The sequence below is a fragment of the Eurypyga helias genome, unplaced genomic scaffold (genome assembly GCF_000690775.1).
Source record: "Eurypyga helias isolate BGI_N326 unplaced genomic scaffold, ASM69077v1 scaffold29186, whole genome shotgun sequence".
Classification (NCBI taxonomy): Eukaryota; Metazoa; Chordata; class Aves; order Eurypygiformes; family Eurypygidae; genus Eurypyga; species Eurypyga helias.
The window spans coordinates 27,948-42,299 of NW_010257691.1; the positions used below are offsets into that span (position 1 = coordinate 27,948).

A 14,352-nucleotide genomic window follows, 5' to 3' on the forward strand; every position below is an offset into this window, starting at 1 on the left:
TGTTGACTTAGCTCTTTACAGATTAAGAGCATTGGTTATTCTGGCTTTGCAGATGTTCGACATGTTTTTCCTTTTGATTTTCTACTTTGTTCAAATTTATACAATCAAGGTTAAAAAGTAACTGTTTTGTATTTGCCCCTCACAGAATCCGGTGGAGCAACAGTCAGTAAAAATTACGATATAAATGACCTCCCTGGGCCGCCATCCAAACCTCAGGTCACTGATGTAACTAAGAACAGTGTCACCCTGTCCTGGCAGCCAGGGACCCCTGGAAGCCTACCAGCTAGTGCATATATCATTGAGGCTTTTAGGTATGTGATTTATTACAATTTTAATCTCCTTCCATTCTAATTTTGCTTAAACCCTGGTACCAGCTGTTCTGATACTGCAGCGTTCTTTCGGACTTCACACGTATCATTAGAAGTTCATTGAAAGACTCAACTCCTATGGCAGGCATTGATGCTTATTTTTCAAATTGATTTTTTTTTTTTAATTTATCACTTTTTTCTGATTAATTAGAGGAGCATCCATCTATTTCTTCAAATCAACAGGAACATAACAGGGCAGTGCAGTCATCATTTGTTGCTTTTCCTTTAGCACTGATGATCAGTGAGAGTCTCCTGTGGGAATGCTGCAGGTCAAATCATTTGGGCCAGTGTTATCTTAACTATCATAGTATAAATAATGTGAAAATAAATGAATAATCCTGAAGCCTCTCTGCATAATTTCATCCCTGTACTTGTTAAAGGAGCACCTATTGAAGAGTCAAAGCACTTTACATTTCTATTTTTTACTGTTTTAGATAGATAAAAAATTTTAACTGGAAAGGCTAGTGTTGACAGTGTAGGATTTCATCTTGCAGCCTGAGGCTGATGAGATTCCAGATGCTCCCTTCCACACAGCAGTAACTAATATGTGGCATGAAAGAACTCCTGGGCTCCAGCAATTCAGGAGTTTGTTTAAGCAACAGCTTAAATTCAGCAAGTTTGTTTAAGCAACGGCCATACCTCTCACATGCTTCAGTAATATATGCTTTGACTTAAAAATGGGAACTTTATTAAATATTTTCCTTAATCAAGATCTTCAAAGGATGACACATGATTTAGTTCATCTTTTAATTAAAATTCGTGCAAGAATTTGTCAAAATCACATGCATGCAGATTTAAGAAGTTACAGAGACAATGCTTCATCCTGCTATGGTAATTTGCAAAGGACGTTACTGTATATGCAGATTATTGATTTTTTTCTGGAAATTATCCTTTATGCATTACATGAATGAAACAATTGAAACAACGTGAAACTCGTACTTTTCCATTTTCTTTTTCCTTTTAATATATTTAAAGATTTTTTTAATCAATGCTATGCAACAAAGCACAATAAAATTAAATTTTCTCTTTAAACTTTTGTGTCATTTCACCCTAGATGAGCTCTAATGGCATTCCATCAATAACTTTAACAAAAGCCAGGCATTTTCATTAAAAGCTATTTTGACAATCACACTTGAAATCTCTTCGTACAGTGGATTGTAATCTAATTATAATAATGTCCAATGGAAAACGTAGTAACAGAAAAATATTCATGCTTTCTTTCATTTGCAAGCGTGTTTTCAGAAGGCTTTTTTGTAACTTTGAGTGTGAATTCAGTCAGTTCAAGGAGAATATGTTTCTTCCAGTGACAATTTATTGGCATAATTTACTTAGCAATATAGAAAGTTATTCTTTTAACAGGATTTTCTTTTCCAAGCTTTATGTTCCAGAGAGGCCTATTTATCATTCAAATTTACTTTACAGCTTTCCACAATTTCCTTTTGTAGGTATTTGTTTTAGAGAGATAGCAAAAGCTTTTGCTTCTGTTGAAAGGAGAAATACTTTTGACAGCTGTGGGGTTCTTTATCACATCTTGATGAGTTAACTGAAAAAAATACTTTTATTTTTACTCTGCTTTTACTATTTTTTTCTGTACTTAGACTTGATACAGGGTTACGAAAGCAGCACCTTTAACTTCTTTATTATTTTCTTACATTAGTCAATAATCTTCAACCCTCTTCTCATTGCAGTCAATCTGTGAGCAATAGTTGGCAAACAGTGGCTAACCATGTGAAGACCACGCTCTACACTGTCAGAGTACTGCGGCCCAATACAATATACCTGTTTATGGTGAGAGCTATCAATTCACAAGGTCTGAGTGATCCCAGCCCCATGTCAGATCCTGTTCGAACACAAGGTAATGATAGTTATTAAGGCTTACGTGCTTAAGCTGAAAGAGAAAGAAGGACCTGAGAGTTGACCAGTAGGTTAGTCTGGCCATTTGGCTTTAGCCCTCTGACAGAACAAATCATGTATTGATCTTCACCAAGAAAGATAAAAAACAGCCCAATGTTTGGGCTATTAATCTGGAGTTCAGGAGAAATAGGTTAACTTTTTAATCCTTTGTACACTGTAGACCTTTTGGTTTGCAGTTCACTTAAACTTGGTGTGGTCCCTGATGCCTGGTTTCTGTTGAAAGTGACGTTACTCAAGCTTTTCAGAAACGTGCTCTGAATACCATGCTCTCCTCAGTATCTTTTCTGTCCTTAGTTCCTCTCCGTTTTTAAAATAGGGATATACTACAAAAGCAAGTGTTTATGACAGACAGACACTGTGTTTAGCATTAGATTTGATCAAAAGAATTGCACAAAATATCTGTAGTATATTGATTGTCAAACATGTAGGCAGACAATTCATGTAAATTCAGGCATCTGCATGCTAAGAATATTTTGAAGTGATTATGAGAAAAGTATGGGTCTTCTGTTTATATACCTTCACTTCAGAATTACTGTATGAATCCATTGCATGAACCGTGAGATCCTCTGTCTCTCTTTATGGAAGTTATGAAAGTTTGTGTGGAAGGTGTATCCTTTGTCAGCCTCCAGCATGTGTAAGTGGAGTCCTTTGCTGGTTCTAGATGGAAAGAGAGAAACAAGAGTACTGTGGTATTTCTATTTCTTTATCACATAACAATCATACTTTTCATTGCACCAGCCTTTTAGTCTGCATAACTTATCACCTAGTTAAAAAAAACAACTTTGTTTGGCATTTGAGTGTCAAGTATAGACTTTTTATCTGACATACTGACAGGCAATTTGATTTCAGTAAAAACATGTCTTTTAATTAGCTATGGCATGTGTTGCAGCTTCCATTTCCAGAAGCTGTTTAGCAGTCAAGCACACTGAGACATGTACAGGATTTATAGCTTCTTTGCAAGCCTGCAGTTTAATAGAATTAAATCATAAAATCAATTGAAAATTAGCATAATGTTTTGATGTGATTTCTAATTATGCCTGAATTCAATTCAAGCTCACAGATGAAGCTGACACACTGTAGAAAGCCTATTCACAGTGGCCATGGAGGAAGAAAGAAGCAGCAATAACAGTGCTATATGATATTAATTTGCAACAGGTGCCTGTGGTTGCTTTAATAGCTGAGCATTTCATTTCCTGGTAATAAGTATAGCAAACACAGTAATAGAATTTTTTGCATATTTTCACTAGTGAACTACAAGTAGACAATCAGGCACTTTCAAAAGGTTTACCTTATATGACTGACTTCAGGTAAGGACAGAGAAGTCGGTAATTACTCTAAAAAAAGGCTGATTTCTTGTTTGGATTAATAACAGAACAAAACATGTATTAAAGAAACACTTTAAAGAAAGTATAGAATATCCTACGACTAGAATTTAAATTAGTAGCAACTAATAGTAAATCCACTGGAAGCTGTTAAAAGAGAGAGTAGAGAAAATATATGACCAATTTAATTTTGGAGACCTCTTAATTGTAATCAGAATACAGCTTCTTGAGACAGTTTTGCTTGAGTCATAATTTTATTATTCCATTACTTGATGATATCCTTACAGACAGATCAACTGCTTTTTCACCAGGAGTCTCCTAGTAATGTGAAAATTACTTTAGAAGACATTACCCTGTGACTGTCACGTGTGCATATGTTTCCAAGTGTACATACCAGAAAACAGAATTCCACATGTACATGTTGATACTCATTTCTTACTGTTATTCCCTCACTTCTGGATGTATGTCCCATTAAATAAAATGGAGTTTGTACAAACACACTACATAGCAGTATCTTTTCATCTGAGGGAACATAAGTACACTGTTGGTTGTATACCATAGGGTAGCTTAACCTAAAATACAGCCACGGGTAGCTGTAGGTACTTTGTACCAAGGTTCATAGCTTTTTGTTGATAGCAGCATAAATTATCATCCTGTAAACCAGTCTGAGTTGCTGTCTTACAGATTTATTTTATTATATCTCTCTATTTTTTGGTCACTTTGAAGAGGCATAATTTGCTAGGCAAGCTCCTTCACTGACATCCATATTTGGATTATATTCCCTTCGGAGACCAAGGAACCATTTTCATTTCACTATCAGTAGAAGCCTGTGGCAGTATTTTTTATTGGTGGCTCAGAACCCATAAAAATCCAGAATTATGAAGCTGAAGTACTGACAATCAAATCTACTTTCTTTAAAAATCGTGTTTCAAACTCATTTGTTATATTTAAATGTTTCATTTGAACAGCACTTTTATTTCTTTTTAATAATATTCAGAAGGTAATAAGAAATCACATGCTGCATATTCCTGTATCCAAGAGCATCAGAGAGGGAAAATAAACCTTTTACGTATGTATTCTTTCCACAAGGATGTGATGTTGATCCAAAAAGAGGGAAAGTGTCTTTGCCTAGTGAACCTCATGGCAAAACCAAGCAGAATTCACAGATGCCTAGACAGGCATGACCATGATATATTGTGTCTCTTTGTATATAATCTGTGCCTGTGTTCCAAATCCCCTCTTCTGGAAAAATTACAAGCTCATTCCAGCAGAAATAATCAGTATGTGTATTTCAAACAGGCATTATGCAATCCACATAAACTGACATAGAAAGGGCATCTGTAACTGTTGACTAAGAATGGCATTGTAAGATCCTTGAAGGATCCATTGAAAGGATCCAGACTTTATTGGCTCCTAGAAAGTACCTTAATTTCCGTCTAAGTTGGAGGGAAGGGGCATAGTACTAGCTAGGAGATAGCTATAGCCTGACATTCTCCGTTTGGCTCAATGTAACAGAAAATTATGATTTCCAGAAGCTATCACTGAAAAGACACATTGCACATCTCCTTCTGCATTTTCTGACACGTTTTGTATTTTTAGTTTGAATTTACAAAGCGTAATACAGCTTCATTCAGTTTAATACAATGGCATAACCCAAATGTGGTACCTAAGGGCCACATGTGGTGCTGGAGATGGAGTCACAGTTTTCCACGAATGTATATTAGGTGATAAAATTCCTTCAGATTTCTACTAGAAGAAATAATCATAGAATCATAGAAGGGTTTGGGTTGGAAGGGACCTTAAAGACCATCTAGTTCCAGCCTCCCTGCCATGGGCAGGGATATCTTCCACTAGACCAGGTTGCTCAAAGCCTCATCCAGCCTGGCCTTGAACACTTCCAGGGATGGGGCATCCACAGTTTCTCTGGGCAACCTGTTCCAGTGCTTCACCACCCTCTCCAGGAAGAACTTCTTCCTGGTATCTAATCTAAACCTCCCCACTTTCAATTTAAACCCATTACCCCTTGTCCTGTCACTACAGGCTCTTGTAAAAAGTCCCCCCCCAGCTTCCTTGTCGGCCCCTTCAGGTACTGGAAAGCTGCAATAAAGTCTCACTTTTTTCCACATTATTTCCACCTATTAATTTTCACACACACTTTTAAGGAATCTTTAACATAATCTCAAAGAGAAAATTCTTGTGGTGGAATGTTTTTGTTGGCATTTTATTAGATCAGAATCAGATTGACTTCATAAATTAATTCTTTTTTCCATATTTTCACTACATTTCATTATCTGTATGTGTAAAGGGAAAGTTTTCTTTGCAGAAGTAAATGACATTTTTAGTGTTTAGTTTCTTGTGTGCATGGTATGTGGGGATGGGAAGCTTAGTGAAAGTTTGGAAACATATAATGACTTAATGTTATGTATGCTCTACGAAAATAAAAATACCCTGTTCATTTTCTTCAATTATACTAACCAATTTGGTTTCAGTCATCTGGGCAACATTATTATTATCTGAGTATTTTGGAACTAGTGAATATGGCATCTCTCTCATCACTTACCAGATCTGAGAAAACTTTGCCATCAAATCTGAATACCCATTTTAACATCTTTATATTTCATTATTTCCTAAGCAGCTAGAAGTTAATGGGTTTTTTTGCATTACTTGGTATGCTTTGGAGTTCATATTTAAACCTTAGCACTGTGTTGTTTTAAAAACGGTACTATAAAGGGTGTCAAGTCATTATGCTATTCAGTAGTTCTTACTGATGCCATGTATAACTCTTCTCATTGGCAGATATCAGCCCACCAGCACAAGGTGTGGATCACAGGCAAGTCCAGAAAGAACTGGGAGACGTCATTGTACGACTGCATAATCCTGTTGTGCTGACACCCACGACAGTTCAAGTCACTTGGACGGTAAGGCTTATGTTATTATTACCTTAAGAGTACTTTAATTTTGCCTATTTAACCCTGCATTTTTTTACTATTCTGAAAAGCTCCAATATTGACCCCAATGTAAGTGCTCTGATAAACTAAAGTTATACAGGCATATATATGTGGTAATGAAATGGACGTTCTATTTTCTCTTTCAAGTCAGGCAGGTTCAAAGCCTTCAGTGTTCAGCTTGAAGTGAGCTAGCTGTCTGACTAGAAAAATATTATAAAAATGAATATGCTTAACACCATAATCTAAAGCGTAATTGATCTGTGGACTCATTAGTGTGCATGTCAAAAAAATAATCAAAGTTAAATATCAACATGAAATTGCTATGTGAAAAAGAACTTTCCACTTCAAGGCATAGGAACCTCTGATAATCCTATTATTTAGTGACCCTAAAATGCAAAAATAACTTTCCTATAAGGCACTGGTAGTGAAGTCAGAAGCACGTGGTGCTGATGCCTGATCCACTGTGTAGCATCTGGTTTTCTAGCATAAGCCTTGCCCGCAATCAGTGGATGTCCTTTCATTATAGAAGACCAAAGTCTTTTTGGCAGTACTTAACAACATTTCTATTTGAGGGGTCAAACTACTGGGTAGAATTTCTGATATAGTGTTTGGCTTTCAAAATGCTATGTTTCCCTTCCTGAGGCTTGAAGGAAAGGATTTGTATCCATAGAGGGAGCATTCCTGGAGTGCTGCACACCAGAAAAGAGTGCTTTGCTTTTGGGGCATCTGCTCCAGAGGAAGGAGAACCACGGGTGGCATAGTGAGAGAAATAGTGCTGCGCTGCATGTCACTGAAACAGTTGTGTGAGATAGGATGAATTCTGGTAAAGAGGTATTCACATTGCTCAGGGTTTTTGTTCTGCATGTAATATTGCTAAGAGGTTAATGTGTACAGGGGATTATACAACAGAAGATAAGGAGAGTGGTGATAGATTGTGTATTATAAGGATTACTGTTGGTTCTGCAAAACTCAGCCATATTTACAAGGGCTTATGCACCATCCTTGATCTGATGGATTTCAATGGACAGGGAACAGATTAGAATAAAGAAAGAAACCCACGAAGTTGTCTGCCTTAGATTATTTAGAAAATATGTCATTGCATTTTTCCATTGATGATGTCAACACACAGCTTGCCTTTGTAAAAATGCTGTCTGTTTCAGCTACATAACTCCAGGACAGGCTGACTAACCTTTGTAGTAAACCCTTTTTCCCAGGCAGATGGGACAGCAATTTAGAAACTTCAGATGTTGGCAGCCAGTAATTGTAAGCCTGGATCACTTCTGGGTGGTGCTCCTTCAGTTAATTTCTTGGTGTGACAGCTGTCAGAAATACAGTTTCATGGGCTTGCCCTTCCTTTAACATACACTACAAAAGGAAGGCCCAATATAAAAAGAATTCAATTTAATGCAGTGTAACCAATGTCATTATATTATAATGAAATATATATGTATTTATCTGTGCGCATGTGTGTGTATATATATACACACACACATATATGGGGGGTGGGGTGGGTGTCTGTTTGTCTGTCTATCTAAATGAGTCTCTTGGTGCCCCTACTAAGCAAGTTATGAGTGAAGTAAACCTGGTAAGGTAGAGGTGAATTGTTAGGAATGCTATAGATATCAGCTTATTGGGAAGATCCTTCAAAGTGGTGACCCTGTGTCACCTGACAAGCATACAGGCTGCTGTAGAGACTTTTTGGAATTGCCCAGGGGAAGAAAGGCACAAAAAGAGATCTCTGGAACAGCTAATTAGAAACTTTGAAGCAACCAGAACAAAACCAATTAATTAACCATAGTCTCTGGGAAAAAAGCCACTGTATCCAGAGAATAAAGTCCACTCTATTAATATAAAATGGTTAGCTAGTGTAGCTATGCTACAGAAGGACAGAATTGCCATGAGAGTTGTAAGACTCTTTGTGTTGACTTTCTGCAATTCAAAGAGTGAATGCCAAGGAACATCCTTGATTACTGAGTGTCTGTCAGTGGCTCCCAGCAAATTAACACCAATTTCTCCCTTCTTTCAGATATTGTTTTGGGTTTCCTTTCTCTCTTTTTTTTTTTTTTCCCCTTTCCCAAATTTGAGTTTAAAATTTCAGAAACAGTTCTCTGCTACTGTATTACAATTTTAAAACATACACATACATATGCACACATTTTCTGTGTTATAAAAGGTCAGGCTTATAAAGTCAGTATTAAATAAAAGCAGAGAAATGTCAGAAGTTAAGCTTTCACTGTCACTTAAATTTATCCCTCTTGTGCATTACTATTAGAGTATACCTGTAATTATCTGGTCACATACAGGATCTCACATACAGGAGCTGTTCAACATTTCTTTTTATCTTCTTTATTCACTGTGTGGTGCCAGGTCTTATTAAATTCATACCACTGAAACCTTGCATTGAATAAAAAATTAGTAGTTTGTCTCACATGCTTTGCTTATCTGTCATGCTCTCAACCGTAACGTTTGGGTGCTTCACAAAAAATACTGAATTTAACATCGCAGCGAAAAATGTGTCATTATTCTAACTTTACACATAAAGAGGTGAGGTGTTCAGATGTTTATTGCTGATGAGACTGACGGAATCAGATATGCCCACTGTTACCAAATAGCTAATTTTAAACCTTGAGCCTGATTTATATTTCTTTTTATCAAAGCATTTTGCATTTCAACAGCATATTGTGTATTCCAAGCACTTTTTTAGCTGACATCAACTATAGTGCAGCACTTCTAGCCTCACTGGGCATTAAACAGAGAGCTTAATGGCCAAATATGAAAGGTTTCCTAGCACAGGAGCTTTAGGGCACAAGCAGGAAAAAAATGCAACTCTTTAATATGGCAAAAGAATTGTTGCTTTGAAATCCTCACTGCCTTATAGAAGGCTACCAGGCAGAAGGATAATTTATTTACCTCTCTTTTTATTTGACATTGATTTTAAGTAAATGTACTTTTCTGGAATCTTCAAGAGTCACGGCCTTTAGGCAATATTCCAGTGTATCGTCACCCTTTGTCTTGCTCCTGTAGGATAGATAAATATACTACTGCTGTTCGTATTTCCAGAGATTACTGTGAGTCTGTACTTGTAAGCTCAGCACAGTATGCAAGGTATTCTACCCAGATGGAGAATTGCTGTGGGTACTGATTTGGGAGTAGAGTATTACTTAAGATATTTATGTGTAGAAATTTACATACAAAAGAGCATATTGCTAAATGTCTTCAGTGTATAGATTAGCAGGTTTGCCTGAAAGGAGCTTGTATTTGCAGCAGAAGCTGCATTACCAGTTTCTTGCCATCTTTTTAACAACCTAATAGCCTAACCGAATGCTCCAATAGCCACTGAACCTGACTTCTGTTGAGCTGTGGGATGTGCAGATTAGAACATGCAGGGAAAATGAGTTTCCTGTTCTGCAAAAATGGAGAGCTCTCGTCAGTTTTGTAGATACCTCCTGCTTGTAAAAGAGTGTGAGAAGGAGCATGCAGGATCACTTTTCCTTGTAGGTCACCTTAAAGCAGTAGGTCAGTGCTGAGCAGAACCTACCTAGTAATTGCTCTCTTCTGTCTTTTGAAGGAGCATCTGCATTTTCTGCTATCTGTCTTTTGAGGGAAAAAGTGTATCTTTAGATCAGCAACTGTTGTAGCTCTTTTCAGTGGATGTCACTGCTGCTTGTACAGATTCAAGAGCAGTTAAGAGTGTCACAGGAAGACTAGAAATATTCTTTGGTCCCAGTATTCGGTGTGGAGAGTTCCTGCAAGCTCTGTATTAATGCTAAGTACTTTTTATGAGGAAGTGGCAACCATTTACCAAAAAAAAAAAAAAAAAGACAAAAGGAGAATACCTAGAAATTATTACATTCTTTCATCAAATCACAGTATATGTTTCTACAACTCTGCATGTGAATATGTACCAAAACTATAGAGTTATTTGTTGCTTAGCACAGCTGAACGCAGTTCTTCAATGCTAAGCATCTGTTTAGTGGCATGACACGTAATAAACAGAAGAAACAATGAAATCACAGGCTTCATATATAAGACTGTGTGCGCATGTATATGTGGGCATATACACATAGGTATGTACATATGTATACATATATGTGTGTGCATGTATATGTGAAATCTACTTGTCCTATACCTCACAAATATCTCTGGTTCATCCATGTAATTATCCAAGAGTAATTTTTTTATTAATCAGAAAACTCCAAACAAAACAAAAATTGCACCTTTCTCAATAAGTGAAGGGCCCTCTGAGTAGTTTCCCAACATTATGACCATATGAGAGGCCCTGTTCATTCAGACTAGCTTTAAGTGGGCGTGAGAGATCCTCTCCTCTATACTGAATGCAATATCATATTTATAGAAAACATTTAAAATACGTAGTATTTTATTTTGAAAGTACCCTCCCAGACCCTGAACAATAGAATTGCTGTCAATAATCTGAAATTTGGACAGATCACTCAGCCCTTTTGTGATCAAACTTCTAACTGAAAGCTCTGTGAAACTTGTATGTTCCCAAATGAAGCTGGTTTATAGCACCCATATGCGTGACAACTTTGTTGTACTACTGCGTCATGCTTTCATATTTCTTGTTAGGTCAGGAACTTAAAAATCTAGGAAGAAAAGAGGTGTATGAATAATTTGTATCTTACCAATATGTAAGTAGATACAAAGGTGTGATACACTCAAAATTAGTATCCTATAGGTATACAATAGGAGCCCAGTTCTTTGTGAGTTGGTGGCTGCTTTGTGTTTGTACTGTGCCAGAGAAAGCAGTTTCCATACTTTTTCGTAGCAGCATGCTGTTATAGTTCAGCCTAGTCAATTCTGAATTTTCAGATGTTCTCCACTAGGCAGCACTCAGTAGAGCTTAAAAGCACACCAAGGTCGAAACAGAAAGTTCTAACAAAGTTATGCTGTCTTTCAGCATACCTTGTAACTCAGAAGTTACGCAGGAATCAAGCTCGCTATTTGATTATTAACCATCATAGCCTTATATTGTAGTTTAGGTTGAGAATCTGTATTACAGAGTGCATGAAAGCGTTATTCTTGCTGAATTTTGTAGTAAACGTGAGGTTCATAAAGTCCTTATTCCGTAAAACATTTAATTAATGAAAGTCAAACATGGATAAAAACAATTTACTCTGATTTACAGACTCCCTTCATCTGGAAACAGCTGCTTAATGTTCTTCTTAAAAACACAGCTTGATTCTTTCGGTATTAACAAGCTATTATTGTGAGTTATATCCCTCTTTCAGTGCATAAATTCACTTAAAGTGAATGTAGAGAAGTTTATAAAATGCAAGCTTAATGTTGTTGTAACATATGTTGCAAGGTTTTTAACAGTGACAGTTTTGATGAAAGACATTTCTGCTTTGCTCCCATAAATAAAGCTTTCTTCTTGCTTGCCTTGCTTTTTAAAGTCTTAAGAATCTGTGTCCCCTCTGAATGCCTCAATAAACTGTAACTAGATTGTAGGAGAAGCATAAGAGATGCTGGTTTGTGTTTTCAGCCTTAAATTTATTTATTCTTAAGAGAAGTCAAACAAATGTAGATCTAATTTTGAAATAGAGAGCAAATTGTCAAGAACAGAAAAGAAATCCTACTTTTTAATCTCAGTTATAACCAAGAAATTTACTGAACAGCTAGTCTTGCTATTTGTGCTGCAGTGTCTGTGGCTCTATTTCATGGCTACAGAAGCAGCTGGGTTTGATTTGGTTTTATCCATCAAATTGTTTTGACTGCTTTTTTCAGGAAAAATTAATGCAAACATCATAACAGCTCAAATCATTGTTCCATGCTCTTTTTATCCTCAAGAGAAAAAAATGCATGCAACCTCTCCAAGATAAAACACATTTTTCCTTCAAATAAAAATCCTATTAATAGCTGCAGTAGGTTAGAACTGTTAAACTTCTTTGTATGGTCCAATCTTGAATTGTGCTTGCCTAGCAACATATAAAATATAAACCAAAAACCACCATTCCATCTCCATCTGATGGCCTGAGAGCATTACAACCTCAGGATGCAAAGAGGCTGCTTAGACTGAGAACTCAAGAAACAGCACATGTCCTTGGAAGTTGTTTTCTCTGTATCTGTCTTATGTTTATTTTACTTTCCTGAGCATCTCATGAAAAGATGAGCTGTGAGCCAAGTAATGGACTAACTGAAAGCATGTAGGGTGTCTTCAAAGACTTGTCCTTTTCTGAAAAGAGTTTGTTTTTCTTTTCTTCTCTTATTCCAGCACATCAGTAGCCAAGATGTGCTTAATAAGTTTACATGCAGTAAGCATTATGCCAAAGTTCTCTTTTCATGATTTGTTGCAGGAGTGGGGCTTTGGTTTATGATTTAAGGTGGTATTAGTCATGATATATAGAGCTGGAGAAAGTAAAATGGAAAGAAATGTTCTGTAACAAGTAGTGTGAGAAACAAGTTCTTCGTAGACAACGCTGACTTACAGTAAGGCAGTTTGATTTTTAAATACAGTAGCTTCAACAGCTGTTAATTTTCTCCTCTTTCATGAGGACAAAAGTATTTGAGGCAAATGTTTTGCTTTCTTTTTATACAGTTTTGTTACTTTAATGTGTTTATTGATGTATTATTTAATGTCGTTTCTAGGTTGACCGCCAATCCCAGTTTATTCAGGGCTACAGAGTAATGTACCGCCAAACATCTGGCTTGCCTTCTCCAGCTGTATGGCAAAATTTGGAGGTCAAAGTCCCAACTGAGCGCAGCGCTGTCCTTGTCAGCTTGAAAAAGGGAGCCACTTATGAAATTAAAGTTCGACCTTACTTCAATGAATTCCAAGGAATGGACAGTGAATCAAAGTCTGCTCGTACCACAGAGGAAGGTTAGTAAAATGGTCAGAAAAGCAAGAGGATTCCATACTTGGCACTGGAGGTGAATCAAGAGTGACCATTTTGGTTGTGGCGTGTATGCATATGTTCAGCTCTATTTCTTCCACATCATTTCTGTTTATTCTGGTTGGTATTAGAATTCAGTATATTCAGTTCTGTGCTGTATGTATTCCATGAGAAAGCACTGGGGCAGTACTATGTTCTTCCGGCTGATACATCCTTCTAATGTACAGGTGGCTTTGAGTCTTCCACAAGGCGAGCACTGCAGCCATTCTTTTATAACCACTGTTGCTGCAATAGAAGACTTTGGTCTGCATTTCGAAAATAAAACTGATAAATGAAACCTTTTACAGATGAGTGTTTGATATTAAGCACATCTTTCTGACTGGGTAGTAGTAATGTGGATGAACGGTTTGATTGGGAAATGGAGACTAGTGAAGGACAGATATTTAAGTAGCCTAAAGGAACTCCAGTCTCAAGGGAGTTCCCTCACTTTATCGTTTCTGTTAGCACACCATTCATGAACCTGCCCTATGTAGTCCTTGAGGGGATTTCCTTAAGTACCTTTCAAGCTGCTGTGAAACATGCAGGATGCAGACATTGTAACTAGTTTACACTACTGAAATGCACAAGCATTTATATCTATAGCATGTAGTGTGGTATATAGTTCTGCTAAAACATGTACTCCAGGACTGCTTTTTTATTGAAAAGTAAAGGGAGTGAGGGTGAGATATAAATAATTTTTATCTTTTTCTCTCAGAAACGTGCAACAAACTTAACTTTCTGCCTATCTAATGCAACCTTTGCCTGGAGAATCTCTCCTGTAGAAGTAAAAAGATGATCATAACAATGAGGGTTCATCTTCTGTTTCATTGATTTCTTTCAGAGCAAGGGAAAGAAATACTGGTAAAGTTTCAAAATGCTCATATGGTTTTAGTGGGTTTTGAGTGCACTC

At 36.8% G+C, this 14,352-nt stretch overlaps 1 protein-coding gene across 1 annotated transcript in view; it reads left to right on the top strand.

Annotated features, from left to right (window-relative positions):
• Positions 1-14,352, top strand: part of ROBO2 (roundabout, axon guidance receptor, homolog 2 (Drosophila)) — a gene marked incomplete at both ends in the record, with an annotated part of 55,271 nt that overhangs the window by 16,051 nt on the left and 24,868 nt on the right. Inside the window, 4 exons of the mRNA XM_010154119.1 lie at positions 146-311; positions 2,057-2,223; positions 6,401-6,522; positions 13,159-13,390. Of these exons, the coding sequence (XP_010152421.1) occupies positions 146-311; positions 2,057-2,223; positions 6,401-6,522; positions 13,159-13,390 (687 nt within the window). The remainder of the gene's footprint in view (positions 1-145; positions 312-2,056; positions 2,224-6,400; positions 6,523-13,158; positions 13,391-14,352) is intronic.